The sequence below is a fragment of the Sapajus apella genome, unplaced genomic scaffold (assembly GCF_009761245.1).
Source record: "Sapajus apella isolate SASKATOON/1434 unplaced genomic scaffold, GSC_monkey_1.0 scaffold49, whole genome shotgun sequence".
Taxonomy (NCBI): Eukaryota; Metazoa; Chordata; class Mammalia; order Primates; family Cebidae; genus Sapajus; species Sapajus apella.
Genome location: NW_022436989.1, coordinates 13,137,278 through 13,156,540, shown reverse-complemented (window position 1 = coordinate 13,156,540; position 19,263 = coordinate 13,137,278). Strand labels below are relative to the sequence as shown.

The following is a 19,263-nucleotide window of genomic DNA, read 5'->3' as shown; positions in this document are numbered from 1 at the left end:
TTCAGCTTTAGCCACTGGGAGCACCTTCCCTCTGCACGCCCATCTCACATCACTGTATGTACGTGTAAAGCTGTGCCTTGCTTTCTGACTCTACAAGATGCTCTAGGCTCATCTTGTATACCTTCTGCCCTAGTTCTAGAATCAGATATTTCTCCAGGGATCCCTGGTTCCTGTTATTGGAGAATGGTGTTAGCAACCAAGATCTTGGAGCTAAGTATACATTACTTGTAAATGAAAACAAAAACAAAAACCCACTATAATTCTCAATAGGGAAAGCAGTACCTTCTATGGAGCCTATACTCAAAAATGTTGATATTGCCAGTGATTGCTTGGCTGGGGCTTTGAAGACTTAACTGATGCTTTCATATATATCAGTGTAAAAAGCTCTGCTCCTGAATTCTCATGTTCTGCTCACTTTATACAATGAACAAGCTGACTGGACAATACACAACTATGAGCATAATTAAGAAAGGCTGTTTTTTTCTTCCTTTTTACCTTTATAGGAACACTTTGTGCTCTGACTTTGAAACCACCACTGCAAAATTGTGACCAAGGCAGTGAAACAGATCTGACCTAACCAACTCTATCTTGCTTCTAACCTCCAAGCTGTCCTTGTTCATTCCTGGGCACAGCTAACTTTGGGAGGCACTTAGTTCATAGTTTAAAACAAAGATGGTGACAGCCCTTTCCCAAAATGAACCTCCTTCTTGCCTAAAGACCAGACTGCCTTTGTAGGACTAACAAATTAGCCTCAAGATTAGAAATTATGGTTTAGGAGTCATGAAGCTGGAGGCTACAAAGTTTTGACCCTCCCTAAACTGCTCCTAATGTCAGTGCTTGAGATATTTTGCAGACCCTGCACTTGATGGATCAGCTGATACCACCCAGATTGATAAACTGATATTGTGGCCCCCACCGTGGAACTGACTTAGCACAAAAGGATGCCTCAACCCTATGATTTCATCTCCTACCCAACCAATCAATACCCTCGACTCACTGGCCTTCCCCCTCCCACCAAATTATCCTTAAAAATTCTGATCCCTGAATGCTCAGGGAGACTGATTTGAGCAATAATAAGACTCCAGTCTCCTGCACAAGCAGCTCTGCATAATCTTTCTCTATTGCAATTCCTGTCTTGATAAATCAGTTCTGTTTAGGCAGCAGAAAAGGCGAGCCCATTGGGCGGTTACAACCTCTATCGTGTTTGACAATTGTTTTCAATCTCTAATTGCTCAGTACGGATCCTGTATACAGGTTAAGTAAGACACTTTGAAGAAAACAGAAAGTCTGAAGTGATTGCTTCCAAGAAGTCAACCCTACATTTATCTCGGTAACAATGGACTTTATGTATTAGAAATGAAGAGACTGACAAAATAAATCAGTTTGGCCTTTTCTTAGGTATGCTAAGTCTGTTTTTTTTTTTTTTTTCCTAAGGTGTTGAAATGGAAATTATTCCATTCTACTAATTGGTGTTCCATTTTGGATGCTTTGAAAATAAAAAAATAAATCTAAAATATGTAATATATGGCAAGCACAAAAAGGGCTTGATGGAAAAATAACATGTTATTTTTTACCAGATCTAACATGAACATCTTCTAAGATAAATTCATTTTCAGAATGTGTCTAAACTATTCTTAGGCTATTGATCTACCGGGCAACAGGACAACGTCTGCTCTGTTTTAGCTTTCACAATAGACTGTAAGCAAATCTCTTTCCTGCACATATTTAAAACAGAAAGATAACATTTGATCTTGTCTGATGCCAGAGCCTTCTTGATCTTATGGAAAGTGTGAACAAGTTTTCCTGGAACTGTAACACACTGCCATCTGGCTGATACACACTGCAAGACACCATCAATTTAAAAATGTTACCATGATTTTAAAGCTTAAAATGTGTTGTGGAGAAAGGACTGTCTTAGAATGGATAAAACAGGTTAATAAAAAACATATCACTGTCTAAAAACTTTGAAAAATTCTAAGCCAGGCACAGTGGCTCATGCCTGTAATCCCAGCACTTCGGGAGGCCAAGGCGGGTGGATCACGAGGTCCAGAGTTCTAGATCAGCCTGATCAACGTGGTGAAACCCTGTCTCTACTAAAAACACAAAAATGAGCCAGGCTGGTGCTGTGCACCTATAATCCCAGCTACTCCGGAGGCTGAGGCAGGAAAACCGCTTGAACCCGGGAGGCAGAGGTTGTGGTGAGCTGAGAGTGTGCCACTGCACTCCAGCCTGGGCAACAGAGCGAGACTCCGTGTCAAAAGAGAAAAATAAAAGAAAATAAAAATTCTAGGAAAGCGTATTCTCCCATATATTTTTATGACACTTTCAATACTTAATAACACTATTTCAATTAAGTTTTCTCCTAGAGTTTACAGTGTATCAGTACATTCTTCTCAGTGGATATAATAATATAGAACCTTATTCCAAATCTTACTGGCAGGTTCTCCTAAATTCTTCAACGGTTGCCATAGTGATTAACCAAAATTAGTTATGATTTCTGCTCATCTGTGTGAGAACCCACTGGGGACATTGTTCTAAACCTGAGAAACATGAAGTAACTGTACTGCATACTCCAAATGATGACAGTCATTTTATATCACCTTCGGTTGCCCAACAGCTTTTAATAGTCTGGCCGTAAGTTTCTTTGCATGAGCATTTGTTAAATAACTACCATTCAGTCACAGAATGCAGTAAGGAAAGTCCTGCTTAAAGAATCCTAAGTAATCCCAATCCTAAGAATTATAAATAATTCTTAATTTTATACAAGTATCAACAAAAAATTACCCAGTAATTTGTCTATAAATTTGGTATGTACTCAAGCACACCTCAGTGTGTATGCATGTAAATGAGTAATTCACATTTATTGGGTATTTGTATCTAATATATGTGGACATTAGCAGAGCAGTGGAAAGAGAGAAACTGGAAAAAAAAAAACCACAGGAATGCTCTACATATAAAGAACTGGTACAAATACGTAAGATTCTTTTTTATAGTCAAGTTTAAATTCTTACAAACAACTTAAAACTCACCTTTTCTGGAATATTTTGAGTAATAATGTCCAAATGTGACAAAACCGCTAAAAATGTGCAAATGCTTGTTTTAAGATTTTCTTCACCCTGAAAAAAGAATCAGATAAACAAATATCCATTCAAAGCTTACTGTGAGTCATGTATGTGCAAGGTGCCGGCCGTGCTGGACTCTATGAGGGCCCAGGATGGGAGGCAGCCTCTTCCCTGAGACAGCCCAGGGTCTGGGTGGGAAGGGGGTTGGCGGGGGAAAAGCTGGATTGAAAGCAAAGTAAATAACTTCCCAGAGGCAAGTGTCGGTGTACACAAAAATCAACAGGTCACATAAAGTACTGAATAACTCAACTCTAAGTATAGCAGAGCTGGGCGCAGTGGCTCACACCTGTAATCCCAGCACTTCGGGAGGCTGAGGTGGGCAGATCACTTGAGGCCAGGGGTTTGAGATCAGCGTGGCCAACATGGTGAAACCCCGTCTCTACCAAAAAATACAAAAATTCGCTGGGCGTGGTAGTGCACACCTGTAATCCCAGCTACTGGGGAGGCTGAAGTGGAAGAATCGCCTGAACCCGGGAAACAGAGGCTGCAGTGAGCCGAGATTGCACCACTGTACTCCAGCTTGGGCAACAGAATGAAACACAGTCCAAAAAGATGTCCAGAAAATAAAGTACAGTGTGCCCTCTGTATGCATGGGTTCTGCATCTATGAGTTAACCAACCATGGATGGAAAATATCTAAAGAAATAAAAATGTAAAAAACACAACGCAATTAAGAAGTAATACAAATAAAATTAAAAACCACATAACAGCTATTTATGTAGCATGTACATTGTATTGTACATTATACGTAATCTAAGATTATTAAAGTATATGGGAGGATGCATGTCAGTTACATGCAAATACTATGCCATTCTAAAGGACTTGGCCAGGCATGGTGGCTCAAGCCTGTAATCCCAGCACTTTGGGAGGCTGAGGTAGGCGGATCATGAGGTCAAGAGATCCAGACCATCCTGGCCAAGATGGTAAAACCCCATCTCTATTTAAAAATACAAAAATTAGCTGGGCGTGGTGGCATGTGCCTGTAGTCCCAGCTACTTGGGAGGCTGAGGCAGGAGAATCACTTGAACCCAGGTGGTGGAGGTTGCAGTGAGCCGAGATTGTGTCATTGCACTCCAGCCTTGCAACAGAGCAAGACTCCCTCTCATTCATTCATTCATAAATAAATAAATAAATAAATAGGACTTGAGCATTTTCAGGTTTGGCATCCGTGCGGGGCCTGGAACCAATCCCCCATGGATACCAAGGGTTGACTATATGTGGCAGAGCCAAGGGCATGCTCACTTCAGGAGAGGTGATGCCTTCAGGATGGGAAGGACTGGCCTGGAGAAGGAGCAGGAAGATGAGAGAACAGGTAAGTGAATAAGAACAAAGACTCAAAGGCAAACTTAAGGGAAAGGCACCAAGAGGAGATACAGCCAGTTGGGCAGGGAGGGATGTGGATAAGGCTCTAAAGTTAAATGGAATCACACTGCAGAGGCTTTAAAAAGCTATAGCGAAAAGCTATGTCGCACTTAATCAGCCATCTTGAGGAAAATTTCCAAAAAAGACTGTTCAACTAGAATCTGGAAATCATCATGATAGTAGTTTAGAATAATACATTATTTTAGTGATAATAAACCGATATATGCCAGACAGATTGGAAAGAAAAGAGCATATAAGCAGGAACATCAGTTTGGAAACCTCTCCAAGAGGCAAATCAGATGATTATTTAATTCCTTTCTTTAATTAATAGTTAATGAATGTCTTCTACGTAACAGTTACTATAGAAACAAGTTCCTGTAACTTAAAAGTCTACTGGAGAAGATAAAAATCAAATCAGATTAAAATTCTAACTATAAGCAGTAATATTTATGTGCTATGAAAACCTAAAATAAGGGGATCTAAATATTCCAGGAGGCAACTTCCTTTAACAATGACAATATGGGCCAGGTGCAGTGGCTCCTGATTATAGTCCCAGCACTTTGGGAGGCCAACACAGGAGGATCACTTGAGGCCAGAAGTTCCAGACCAGCCCAGGCAACATAACAAGACCTCACCTCTATAAAAAATTTAAAAAAAAAAAATTAGCCAGGCATGGTGGCATGTGCTTTATAGTCTCAGCTACTCAGGAGGCTGAGGTGGAAGGATTATTTGAGCCCAGTTCAAGGCTGCAGTGACCTATAATCACCTAAGTGACAGAGCAAGACTCTGTCTCAAAATTAAAAAAAAGAAGACATGAGAACTGAGATGTGAAGGGAGAGAAAGAGTTAACTAGATAAAGAGAAGAAAAACTATTTTGTGTAGGGGGCACAACAGGTGCGACAGCCTGAAACTAAAACGGCTAGTGATGGGCATGAAAGATTAAAAAGGTCAGTGTGGTACTCAATTATCCCGGGTGGCCCCCAGTCAACCAACCCTCTCTATGCATACCCTAGCAGGGATGGTCATATGATTTGCTCTGGCAATGAACGTTAGCAAGCCTGATGCCCCCAGAGGCTGGATGAGCACTTGCACGTGAGGACATGGCCCCCACCTCCTGCCTGGAATGCTCATTCTTGGAGCTCTGAATATAAAGAGATCCAGCTACTTTGCTGGAGACATGGAGCAAGACTCTGTCTCAAATAAATAAATAAGTAAATTTAAAAACCTGTGAACACAAGCACCTCTTTCAGAAGTCTGACAGTGAAATAGTAGAGAGCCATGGTGATTACAGGAGAGGAATGAGAAAACATCTAGTGTAAATAGCCATAGAAAATGGAAGCCAACTCAGGAAAAGCCAATGGGACCATTTGGTTAAGGAGAGACTGAGGAGAGAAGACAAGCTGACAGCAACAAATGACTAAGAAGGCGGGAGCCCAGAGGGTCAAAGAGCCAGTGGAAGAATTACTCTGGCACTGGAGAAGATTCTCATTCTTTATGGTAAAAGGAGGGAAGAAATCTCAGATGGATACTGGCATAGGCAGATTTGTCTGATGGCTATTGAGAAGATACAGGTATTCCTATGTGGTAACTGTTATTTAAAAAATAAAGGGTAAGGTAATTTGTTTCAAATAAAGGAGTAAAAGGTGTAGTGGACAACTGCCCCTTTCTTTGATATGTATCCAGAATCCCCTTCCACAATTAGGGAATTCTTCCATTTTATACGTGTTCGGGGACACTGAAAAATGCCAGAAGTTCATCTTCCTAGCCTCCTTGCCACTAACAAAAAGGCACCTGACCTGGTTCCAAAGACCCCAGCTCCTATTTCTAAACTGAGAACTTACAACTCTCCACTGCAGGTGGCAGAGACAGCAGGTATACAGTTGACTATGGCAAAGCCCTGCTGAAGGCACCATATGTTCAGTGGGGTAATGTCCCCAGTGAACCAACTCTCTCTGGCCTGCCTGTGGCTGCTGTTCTGGATGCCATTGAGCCTCCCCTCACTGCCAATTTTCCAGGCCTGATTCTGTAGCTTTCCCAGCATTCTGTAAGCTACCTACTACTGTCCTCTTACCCACTACCTTTTTTGAATCCCTTCTGGATTCCATCAGCAAAAGCTTCCTTTGCCTACATCAAAAAAAACTCTGACTGATGTCCACAGGTTAAAATCAGATTCAAAGAGAATATACAAGGTCTAATGACAAGTGAGAGGCTGAGCTAAGCAAAACAACAACAAACTAACAACTGGCACTACTGTGGACAGGAGCATTAGGAAGTCTTGGGGGTATACCAGAACCAGTCTGCTCTTTGTGAGAATTCCTAGGGTGGCACTAACGCATTTGAGAGTTGTCACGAACAAACTATATTAATAAAGCCATAGGTCTAAAAAGCAATTCAAAGAAAAAGAATCTGTTTCTTCATTAAAGTAACATGAAGATGAAAAAGAAGAGCCGCGGAGCCTGGGATGAGGTCAAAATTTCTGAGATGGAGTCTCTGATATGACGCCATCTGGAGCGCAATGGGGTGATCTCGGCTCACTGCAACCTCTGCCTCCCTGGGTTCAAGTGATTCTTCTGCCTCAGCCTCCCAAGTAGCTGGGACCACAGGTGTGCACCACCTCACCTGGCTAATTTCTGTATTTTTAGTAGAGACAGGGTTTGACCATGTTGGCCAGGCTGGTCTCAAACTACCTGACCTCAAGTGATTTTCCCGCCTTGGCCTCTGAAAGTGTTGGGATTACAGGTCGAAGCACTGTTATTTCTTAGTGGTGTGGCAATTGACTTCATCGTTGCTTTCTTCATAAGGGTAAAAATCCCAACCTGTCTTTGAGGATTATTGTGAGGCTGCTATTGCTGCTGCTTATGGTGACACCCAAGTTTTAAGCTAGGAGACTGGGAGAATGAAAGACATCAGAAAGGGGAGTCAATTTTAGGGCAAGATGCTATTACCAGTTGAGTTTAATACAGGGTGAAGTGATTGTGGAAAGACCTTGCATGTGGCTGGAGAAGCAGAGATGGGCTTTACTACGCTAAGGGGGCCCAGAAAGAGAAGCAGACAGGCTAACCAGCAACTCTTCAGATAAAACCATGTGTAAAGGTTTGGAGAGAGAAGCAAGCATGTGAAGGAAATAGAGAGGCTATCAGCACAAATAGGAAGAAGAATTATGAAGTTGACCACAGTGTAAGGGTCAGCTGTGGAGAAAGCCACCACCAACAGGAAGGCGTGAAATGAAAGGGGGGAGTATGGAAGAAAAGAGAAAGGCTGTCTGCAGCTCAGAGGAAATCCTTGATGTACACCACTGTTGAAAATGGAGTGGACCAAAGTGGCTTGAGGCAGGCAAAGATCACGTATTGAAGTTTCACAGTAGAGAAAAGACACTGGATGAGAGCTGGATGGAGGAAAAGTCAACAGAACAAGGATGAAGAATTTGGTGAGGTCACAAAGGAGATACAAACAGGTCACAGGGGATAGATGTGAAAAAAGAATAAGGACATCTCTCCTGAAATAAGAAGAAACAGAAAGAGATACTTTGAGAAAGTCACCTCCATTTTCACACAAAGTAGAAGACAAGATCATCTATTATGAAAGGGAAAGGTGAAATCTGGGAACCAAAAGAAAGCATTCAATATTTAGAAATGATACTTAGAAATAAGTTGCTATCTGTAAAGAAGCCAGCAATTAGAGACTCTATCACTAATTTTAGTATCAATTCCTTAAAAAGGACTTTCAATATATAAGAAATGTTGGAAAGGGATTAGGGGAGTGTGTGAGGGTACAGATGAAAAAAGAAAGGAAATGAACTGATATTACTTCTGTTCTTTCTACTTTGATTATGTGTGAAATCTTCCCAAAACTTTTTTTAATTTTAAGAAATGCAATTAATTCCTAATCATTAATACTTCTAAGATCAAACAAAGCCATTGCTTAGTAAATACGAATATAGAAAGCACCTATTTCCCTCATTAAGACAAACACCTTTTCCATCTTTATTTTGTTGAACAGAACAGCTCTCAAATAAAAACTATGAAATACTCAATATGAATGCCAGGGATTTCTGTCTTCTGAATTAATTCAGATATTGCAAAACATAACTTATGTCAATACATTAGGGCAAATGAGAGTAAATACAACTATTTAAGTGAAACAAATCTCTCAACATTGTCAAAATCATTTCCTAGTTTAAAAAAATATTTTAAAAAATTCTTCACTTACATAAGAAAAACAATCCCAGAACTTTGGAAGAAATTGAGGGAATTTATGAAGAATCAATATAATAATCCATTCTATAAAATATTTTATGGAAGCTTGATTATTGATGAAACCAGCCTGGAATATCCTGTCAATAATTCCATTCAAGAAATTCTGAGAAAAAGAAAATGCACAATTAAACAGTTACAGTTATTCATTTTAATTTACAGTCTTCATTTAAAATAAAATGGCTTAACGTTTTTTATTGTAAGTAATTTATTAAATCCACAACTCCCCAAGCAAAGACACTAAAAACTACTGATTAAAATATAATGAAGAAGTACCTTCATTCAGTACTTTATAATTTACTTGGACATCAGTTCTGTTTATAAGGAAGGTTATTTATCACCTGTATTTTTATAGGGAAAGGAAAAGATTCAGAAAAGCTGAATAACCTTCCCAAAGTCACATACCTAATAAGTGGATAAGTCAGGTTCAAATCAAGATCTGCAAAGATGCCAGGGCTTAAACCTTGTAACAAGGGATGGTACAGAGACTGAAGTCAGCAGGCGGGAAACAGCATCCCAGAGGGGCAGGTCTCAGGCCACTGAACCCTCTGTTCAGGCTCCTTGTCCTCCTGCGCTCATGGTCTGTGCTGCCTCACAACTACTGCACTATCTCTGGCTCCAAAATCATCTTTCCCCCTTCCACCCTCTCCTCTTCAAAACTGTATTTCTATCTGGGGGACCAAACCTATCTAAGTAGCAGGCGAAAAATAGTATCTACTTACATAAGCATATACAAACAATATGTCTTATGTACATTTCTTTAAAGAAGAAAAGGCCCAGCACAAAGTATTGCCTGTAATCCCAGCACTTTGGGAGACCGAGGCAGGCGGATCACCAGGTCAAGAGATTGAGACCATGCTGGCCAACATGGTGAAACCCCATTTCTACTAAAAACACAAAAATTAGCTGGGCGTGGTGGCGTACACCTGTAATCTCAACTACTTGGGAGTCTAAGGCAGGAGAATCGCTTGAACCCGGTAGGGGGAGATTTCAGTGAGCCAAGATCATGCCACTGCACTCCAGCCTGGCGACACAGCGAGACAAAAAGGAAGAAAAATCTATCTTACAAGAATTTCTCCTTGGCAGAAAAAGAGCAGAAGGGCTCATTTTAAGCCCTGAGGGTGCTGTAAAGTGGAGCACAAATTGTGTAGTTAGGCTTGATTTTGAATTCCACCTCTACCATTCACCACCAGCTGTATCACCTCAGAGGCAGGACACCTAACCTCTCTGAACTGCAGTGCTCTTAGAGGCAAAATGAGAATATGTATGGCCTACCTTGGAAGAGTATCAGGGAGATTAAACAAAACCGTAAGATATAGCAGTTTCTAACTCTGAGCTCCGTAACAGACTGCCAGCTTTCCTTTTCCTTGCGGGTGTGCCTGCTTGGTCACGTCCCCACCCTCTCCAACATTTCCCTTCTCTGTAGAAGGGCCTCTCCATTCTAAGAAAAAAATGCTCTCAGTAATCTAGTCAAGCATTTCTAAGGTGTTTCCTTTCTTAATACATCTTTATGTTTAATGATGTATTTTAAATCAAATAATACTAAGAGACCTATGATGAAAAATAGCAACCTCCCCCACGCCCCCATATCCATCAAAACTACTCCCCAGAAGCAATTCTTTCATGTATTTCCTTTTAAATTATTTCAAATAGTTATATTTGAATATACTTATGTATTTACACTGTTTTAAAATATTTCTCTCTCACAGATATAAAACTTCATAAAATTGTAAAAAAAAAAAAAAAAGAGGCAGGTATATATTTTTTAATTCTCTCACACATTTCAAAGAAGGTAGGGAGAACAGTAGGAAATTTCAAAGTCTGAAAGATGTTTTTTACATTGAAAAATGTTTTTAAAAATTGCATGAGTCATATGCCATCACTTTCCCATAATGATGACCGATTTTCTTAGCAGGAAGATTAAGCAAAGGTGGTTGGAAAAATCAGATCCTCCATTCAACTGTTTCTTGCCTCCTCAGAGAAGAGAAAAGGTAACTTTGGATAAAGATACTTTGCCTTTCCTTAGCTGGTTTATGTGGTCACACTATTCATGAAATCAAGGACAAGGAAATCCACCATGTGAAACAATATTCCCATCCCAAACCATACAATTTGCCTGGTTTCTAGGTATACACAATCCAAAACAGTAACACTCTAAAATAACTTAACTACAGCAAATCAGGAGTTAAGTATTTGCATTTTCTTATCAAATGGCAAAAGAGACTTTAAACAGTTAAAATGTTACAATAAAATACTAAAGAGAAAAAGTATGAAATGGGGCCATGTAAACCAACTTCTAACTTATTTCTATAATACCTAATTGCCTTGGTATTCTCTCTGTTAATAAAAACTTTTGAGTAACTTCAATTTTAAGAACTAAAGTAAAAATTTTAAACATTTTTTTCCAATTTTAAAATAGTATATGACAGTTTCTGCAAAATAGTTTAGCCATAAAATCCTATGGGTCAAAGGTATAAAGATAATAAAAATATGATACCTGATCAAGTCTAGGGAAAAGTACAAGCAGAGTCTGCCATATGCGGTTTTTCACTCTGTGCTGTAGAGAATTCACATAGTAGCGTCTTTTGGACTTGGACACTAATTCATCCTGGAAAGGAGCGGGGGGAGTCAATACTAAATTATCTATTCAATTTGTGATTCATGAAAAAATCAATGACAACTTGAAATGTAAAAGGCTTAAATTAGTCATAAGGGCTTCCCCCCCGCCAACCCCCAAAAAGAGGCAGTGAGGAGGATGAGAAAAAGAATGGCACCTTAAAAATTTTCAAACATTGACATTTTGGGCTGAGTGATAAGAAAAATTAAAAAATTTTTTTAAATAAAACATTTCATACACTGAACTTAGTTGCTTTTGTTTAACTTAACTGTTTGTTTTTTTCCTTTTTTGAGATGGAGTCTCACTCTGTCGCCCAGGTTGGAGTGCAGTGGTGCGATCTCAGCTCAGTGCAACCTCTGCTTCCCAGGTTCCAGCGATTATTCTCCTGCCTCAGCCTCCCGAGTAGCTGGGATTACAGGTGCATGCCATCATGCCCAGATAATTTTTGTATTTTTAGTAGAGACAGGGTTTCACCATGTTGGCCAGGCTGGAGCTCCTGACCTCAGGTGATCTGCCTGCCTCAGCCTCCCAAAGTGCTAGCTAGGATTGCCGGCATGAGGCACCACACCCGGCCACGTGTTTTTAAAATTAGAAGAGGGGCTAAAAAACTGGGAGCTATAGGTCACAGGGGCGAGAAGAGATTGAGATACTGAACATACATTGCCACATATTTCTATGTACCTTAGAAGCATCTCTCACCTTGTGCACCCTTGTCATATTCACGTTTAGAATACTGGTACCTACAATCTGATGCAAACACCACTAAGACAGAAGCCACCCCAGTACATGGACAGTGCAAGGCATCTCTACGCATGATGTGTCTCTAGATACAAGAAAATGGCAGCACTGGAGCCTTTCATACTAGCAGAGAGCTCTCCCCGGCTTTTCATGGTCTGTGCCACCTAAATTCAGCCAGCTGCAAACTTTGCTTTTATTACCATAATTACTAGTGCTCTGGCTGCAAAGCAAGATGGCACTGAAGAGTATGTCAACATTTTCAAATGTCTTAAAGGTGAAGTCATCCGCCACCTCCAAAACCATTTTCACATAATGTAGGCGATCCTCATCTACTTCATAAGTTCTCTGACCTTTCTTCTTCCATAATCTCATTCTCTGCATTTAAGTGTGTACAAAGTTTCATGACAATAGCTAAATTAATATAGATTTTAATAACTCCCAATGATATTTACAATCTCATAATCTCTAAATAATTTCTTTTAGAAAATTTTCTTCTAATATAAGTGTATTTAGGTTTCATTTATTGCTCAACCTCAATGCAACTAAAAATGGAATCAGCAGAATAGATCACCCATGCATTCAGAAGACGCATCTTCATGTCAATAAAGCTGCCTTTAGGACCTCACCAAGTCACTGTCCTCAACTGGAAGTTGAGAATTCTAAAATTCCCTTCTCAGCTCAAAATCTTATTCTGTCCTACTTGTTCCACTCAATGTGCTCCTTTACTCAGAATATCTTTTTCCTACTAGTCTGTTCAACTTGTTGCCAGGTACTACTGAAGAAAACTAAAATCATTAGCCACAACTGACTTCATTAAAAATACGTATTCCACACAATGGTGTACTATTCAGCCATTAAAAAGAATGAAATCCTATCATCTGCAACAACTTGGATGGAACTGGAGGTCATTATGTTAAGTGAAATAAGCCAGGCACAAAAAGACGAACTTCGCATGTTTTCACTTATTTGTGGGAGCTAAAAAATAAAACAATTGAACTCAATGGAGATAGAAAATAGAATGACGGTTGCCACCGAAGCTGAGAGGGGTAGTGGTGGTTGGGAGAAGATGTACAGAGTATAAAAATATACTTAGATAGAGGTCGGGTGCAGTGGCTCACACCTGTAATCCCAGCACTTTGGGAGGCCAAGGCAGGTGGATCACTTGAGGTCGGGAGTTTGAGACCAGCCTGATCAACATAGACAAACCCCGTCTCTACTAAAAATGCAAAATTAGCCAGGTGTGGTGGCACATGCCTGTAATCCCAGCTAGTTGGGAGGCTTAGGCAGGAGAATCACTTGAAACTGAGAGGTGGAGGTTGTGGTGAGCCAAGATCACACCATTGCACTCCAGCCTGGGCAACAAGAGCAAAACTACGTCTCCAAAAATGAAGAAAAGATATAGATAGATAGATAGATAGATTGAATTTGACAGCACGACAGGGTGGCTACAGTCTACAGTAAGTTACTGTACATTTTAAAATAACTAAGAGTGTAACTAGATTGTTTGTAACATAAAGGAAAAATGCTTAAGGTGACAGATATCTCATTTACCTGATGTAATTATTACACATAATATGCCTACATCAAAATATCTCATACACCCCATAAACATACACACCTACTATAGACCCACAAAAATTAAAAGTTTAAAAATATGTACTCCAGCTGTATCTGGGCCTTCATTATTGCTAGACCAGTAGTTCTTAAACTGTATCAGCTCCAGAATCTCCAGAAGGGCTCATTAAAATAGACTGCTGGGCACCACCCCCAGAGCTTCTGATTCAGTGGACTGGGCGCAGGGCATAGGAATATGCATTTCTAACAAGCTCCCCAGGGATGCTGAGGCTGCTGATCCAGAGATCACACTTTAAGAATTACTGTACTGGTCAAGTGTTTTGCTTTTTCAAGTCTGTTTTCCAAAGCAGCTGCACCGTTTTGTACTCCTATTAGCAATGTATGAGGGTTCCAATTTTGCTACATCCTCACCAATGCTCATTATTTTTAGTTTGTTTCTTAATAGCCATCCAGTGGGTATGAGCGGCTAGTGTTTCACTTGTGTGATTACTGCTGGCCTCCCCCTGTCATTTTTCCCTCTCTACTGGAGCATTTCCTTCAACATACAAACTCTAATTATGCTCTAATTATCTCCCATCTTTAAAAGGCCCCTTCTTTAACTCCAGGTTCCCCTCCAGGAACGACCCCTTTTATTCCCTCTTTTCTAGGACAAACTCCTAAGAGAGTCTATACTCACTGTCTCTACTCGATCAACTTCCGTTTTCTTCTGAACCCACTGTATTTAGGCTCTCATCCCACCATTTCACTGAAATGCCTTTGTCAAGGTGACCAAGACAGCTGATCTAATGGCCGGCCTGAGGCCTCCTCATCCTCCGTGCAGGACTTCCTTTCCCTGCTGGGTCTCCGAACAGCGTCCTCTCCTGGTATCCTCCTTCATTCATCCAGGGCTCAGCCCAAATGTCACCTGATTAGACCCTCCTCACCCCCTCTCTTTTTTGTCTGAATACTTTTTTTAGCAATGTAGTCTCACTCACTGTGTTGCCCAGGCTGGTTTCAAACTACTGACCTCAAGTAATCCTCCTGCCTCGGCCTCCCAAACTGCTAGGACTACAGGCATGAGCCACCATGCCTAGCCCTGACCCCCTATCTAAATAGCTAAATATATATTAAAACGTGTATTTTTGTTCGGATAGAATACCCATACCCAGTTCCCAACACTTTAAACTATACTCATCTTTTAGAAAAGTGATAACACACTATTTCCTCTGGGACATCTTCCTTGGCTCCAACACTGCAGAGGGAACTGTTGCATAAAAAATACTTCCTAGGTTTTATATAATAAAAAGCTGACTTGCTACCTTCAAAAAATAAAAGTATGATGAATACTTCTGTTTTAACACAGGAACTTACATGAGTTCTGTAATCATCTATACGTCCACACCAAGCTCAGAAAGCAGACCAGGCACTCCACTGACCTCGGCTTTAAATGACAGGTAACTGTATCTGTCATTTAAACATTCAACGGGGAACAGAGCACCACACACAACTCTACCCCTTCCTATCTAACATCTCTCCAGATTTACTATACCTGTTCTCCAGACACTATGATGTTCATTTAGAAATGACTGGGCAGGCTCAAGAGCAATGTAACTGGTTTGTTTTCTATCTGAATAAATAAGGAATTTTCATCAATCTTAGACAAACATCACACATCCAGATCTAGAAATAACAATACACTGGAAGCACATCCTGGGGTAATCTTTCACGGGCTCTCAAATCACAGCAATCAATTCCTAACATTTGATGCTATTTTCTCAGTTTTGACTTTTTCATTCAATTTCTTACATAAAGCAATGTATGAATATAGCACTTTAAACATAACTAGGGCCAAGCACAGTAGCTCATACCTCTGATCCCAGCACTTTGGGAGGCCAAGTCAAGTGGATCACTTGAGGCCAGGAGTTTGAGACCAGGCTGGCCAACAGGGAACAAAACCCTGTCTGTACCAAACATACAAAAATTAGACAGGCATGGTGGCGGGTGCCTGTAATGCCAGCTATTCAGGGGGCTGAAGCAAGAGAATCGCTTGAACCTGGGAGGCAGAGGTTGCAGTGAGCAGAGATCCGAGATTATGGCATTGCATTCCAACCTGGGCAACAGAGCAAGACTCTGTCTCAAAAAAACAAAAACCAAACAAACAAAAAACATAACCAGGTTTGACTGGTACTGGAAAATACAGAGTGAAATATAGATGGTACAGGAAAAACATTACCATTATTGGTCGCTAAAACCAAACTTAAGTTGGATAATTACTAACCAAGATTTTTTTTTCCTTTTTTCTTTTTGCCAAGAGGCTTTTTTTAAAATTTAAGACTGGCTCCACTGAGGATTTGAACCAGCAACCTTGCAGTTGCAGGCCCTATACCTTTACTACTGGGAAAACAGGCCACTTTCTTTTTTGCTTTTTGTACAGATGAGGTCTCACTATGTTGGCCCAGCTGGTTGCAAACTCCTGGCCTCAAGCAATTCTGCTGCCTCGGCCTCCCAAAGTGCTAGGATTCTAGGCGTGAGGCACAACGACCGCCCTAGCCGAGACTGAATTAAAAACACAGAACATAAACTCTGTGTTTTCTCCTGACAGAATAGATTTAGAAGTACATATTCCAGCAACATAAAGAGCAAATGCTGACCTCTGACTTGTTAAAAAACAAAGATAATTTAAAGTAAAATATAATTACTTTATCTAACAGCTTGATTGCAAGATCCTCCATAAACAACTTATGGGACATATTGGAGCCATCTAATAAACACAGGAATTTGATAGCACAAATTCTCACATAATGGTCTTCTCTCTTAGTACTAAAAAAATTAAATGATAAATTATGTTAACACATTTTGAAAACAGAAAGATAACATCAAATATTACTTTCAAGTATCATTACATAATCAAAATCACTCAAAGTTTTCTAAAATTAAGTAGGCCCATACTTAACGACAATACTTTTAAATTCGGAATAGATAATAGAAGATGACAAATGAATATATTACAAGGAGGGTCTGTACAGAAAGTATGAGTGAGCACAAATTAATCTAGACTTCTGGAGAATCAGTGCACACGCTACTGACCCTAGGTCAATAATACCTTATCTGTGGACAAAACAGATCACAGCCCATGAGCCTGTCCCTGAAAGAGGACCACAGATACCTCCATTCACTCAGGGGCATGAATGCATGTCAAACATGTCAATGGCCTTTCTCTACCACATGCTATCAGTGCACGTTCCCCAAATGAGGGGCAAACTCAGGAAGCACTGTGTGCTCTGAACACCTGGCATTTTCAGTAGCCAAATGTGGAGAGATAAATAAAGTGAAATTGTTAGTATTTTCACATTCCATTATAATCGTTATAATGTGAATACATATTTAAATTTAATAACAAAGCAAGTGTCTAGTAGAAATCAAAATCAAATTATCTGGCAACCATCAACTAGAAAAATTCACTTTTATTGCCACACTAAGCCAGCCAAGAAAATATAACTAAAAACAATGAAAAAACTATATATATATTTAATGAGGAAGGACAGATTATTTAAAACATAGTTAGGACTCTCAGAATAATAAATACTTTATGATATCTAAATATTATAATCATTTGATGTCCTAAACTCTAAAATGAGAGTGAATGATACAATGTTATTTTAATCTTCTTTATAAACACACATACACATTTTTGAAAGCCATGTGAAAAAATAGAACTTGGAAAAAAAGCTATTTTGGCAAGCTCCAAAAAAATTAATTCAGTGGTTAGATAAAAATAGTCTTAGCCAAGAAATCAAAACTTTAGGGCCTATCCCCAAACTCATCAAGTTGTACACATTAACTATGTACAGCTTTTTACATGTCAATCATACCTCAATCAAGAGTTTTTTAAAAACCAAAAAATTTTAGAATCTGTTCCAAGAGTAATTCTATTTTTGTGTGTAACATACCAACTTGTTAAATGGTGAATTTTAATTTCATATTAAACTTTACAGCCAAAAAAAGGACTGGGGAATAAAGTGTCTGTGCTGATGATCATCCTATCCCCACAAAAGAAAGACAAGGGGTTTTAAGTTTTCCTGAGTAATTTCCTTGTTTATGCTGGGCTTCGCACTAAAAACTTTTAAAATGTTACCAAATTTTAGTGAATAGTGAAAGATGTAAAGACAGTATATTAGCAAGGGACTATAATTTCTAACATACTTTTGAAGGCTCATCTCATTAATATATTAGATATCACCAGCAACATTTATTAAATTTAGCAATTACAGAATGTTTGCCATACGATGTTACATTTTTAATATTTATGTAAAAACAGAGAAAATCTACCATACTCACTTTTCCATAATGGTATTTGCTGCACAGTCATGTCCAAGGTTTTCTATGAAGGTCTGTACATCCTGAATAAGTCTTTCCATAAAAAACATTTGATAAAGAACAACAGGTTTTAAATAGAAAAAAAATTAAATCCCCAAGGTTAAAGTTAACTAATAATTTATAATCTCCTAATTGAAAGCCTCAAAACAAAGAGATAATTCTACACCCAAGCAGGCACTTAATACAAGTTGAAATAATAGCATCTTTTACCTTTGATCACGCCTAAACACTGTTCCAAATGTACAAGCCTCAAGGATAAGTTCACTATAATTTTTAGCACTTGATAAAGATCCTTGGGACACATTTGAAGTAGACACTATCCAAGACTGACAGCAGTAACTTATCAGTGTATTGAAGACTCCAGTCTTTATAGCAGACATTTCAATTATCTTGTACATAATCTGGAATAAAATACAATGATCATTTTATCCTTTGATTTAGTTTAAAAAATATTAGTGCTGCTAAAAACTGTTAGTTTCAACATAGTCATGGTCTAAAAAATGTTAAATTCCTTATTGTTAGAATAACTTTGCAAGATAATCAATAATCAGAGAATGCTCACTATTTCATCTTTTGGTAATAAAAATAAATAAAATTTTACTGATAGTGATATTCATACAGAACTCTTCAAGAGAAACAACTGCCCAAATCAGTAGAATCAATGGGAAGAAAATACCGCAGCCCTAACACATTCAGTTTCCTTTGTCTGCATTTTGCCAGTGGCCTTCCTTTGAGGCAGCAAAGACCAGCGACTCTAAGTATGTACTATGGGGCAGAAAAGGACCAAGAAAGGCAGCACAGCACTGCAGACAAATCACAGAATCTGACTCTCCTCATTCCCCTTGGATCAGGAGGTACATTGGAATTCCACCTTGGTAAGATCCTACTATCTCAGTGGCTGCAAATGAAAACACCTCTAGAAACCAGCAAGACCTTTTGATAAGAATTACAGTTGGAAAAATATCTCTCTACAAAAAAAAAAAAAAAACCCAGCCAAAGTGCAATGACAAATGGCACCTGACATTTGCCTGCAAGATCTAGGGGAAATGAGACTGACTGTGGAAAGAGCATTCCAACTACTCCTACTCAATCCAGCAATCAATCACACTGCCCCTGGAGGAATGACCAGTGTTGCTAGATTATCTCATTTTCCAAGAGAAGGAGAAATCCAGTTTTCATACAGATTTCCTAACACTTTTTTTTTTTTTTTTTTTTTTTTAGACAGAGTTTTGTTCTGTCAC

The 19,263-nt window shown here is 39.3% G+C and overlaps 1 protein-coding gene across 4 annotated transcripts in view; it reads right to left on the bottom strand.

Moving 5' to 3' along the window:
• TARBP1 (TAR (HIV-1) RNA binding protein 1) overlaps positions 1–19,263 on the bottom strand; it is a 78,002-nt gene that overhangs the window by 13,796 nt on the left and 44,943 nt on the right. For all 4 annotated transcript variants that reach the window (XR_004257950.1, XR_004257951.1, XM_032242314.1 and 1 more), the window contains exons 18-23: positions 18,233–18,423; positions 17,984–18,055; positions 16,345–16,465; positions 11,234–11,344; positions 8,693–8,842; positions 3,030–3,116 (exon numbers count right to left, since the gene is read on the bottom strand). Coding sequence is in view for 2 of the 4 variants with exons in the window: in XM_032242314.1 (XP_032098205.1) it covers positions 3,030–3,116; positions 8,693–8,842; positions 11,234–11,344; positions 16,345–16,465; positions 17,984–18,055; positions 18,233–18,423 (732 nt within the window). In the remaining 2 variants the exon portion in view is untranslated. The remainder of the gene's footprint in view (positions 1–3,029; positions 3,117–8,692; positions 8,843–11,233; positions 11,345–16,344; positions 16,466–17,983; positions 18,056–18,232; positions 18,424–19,263) is intronic.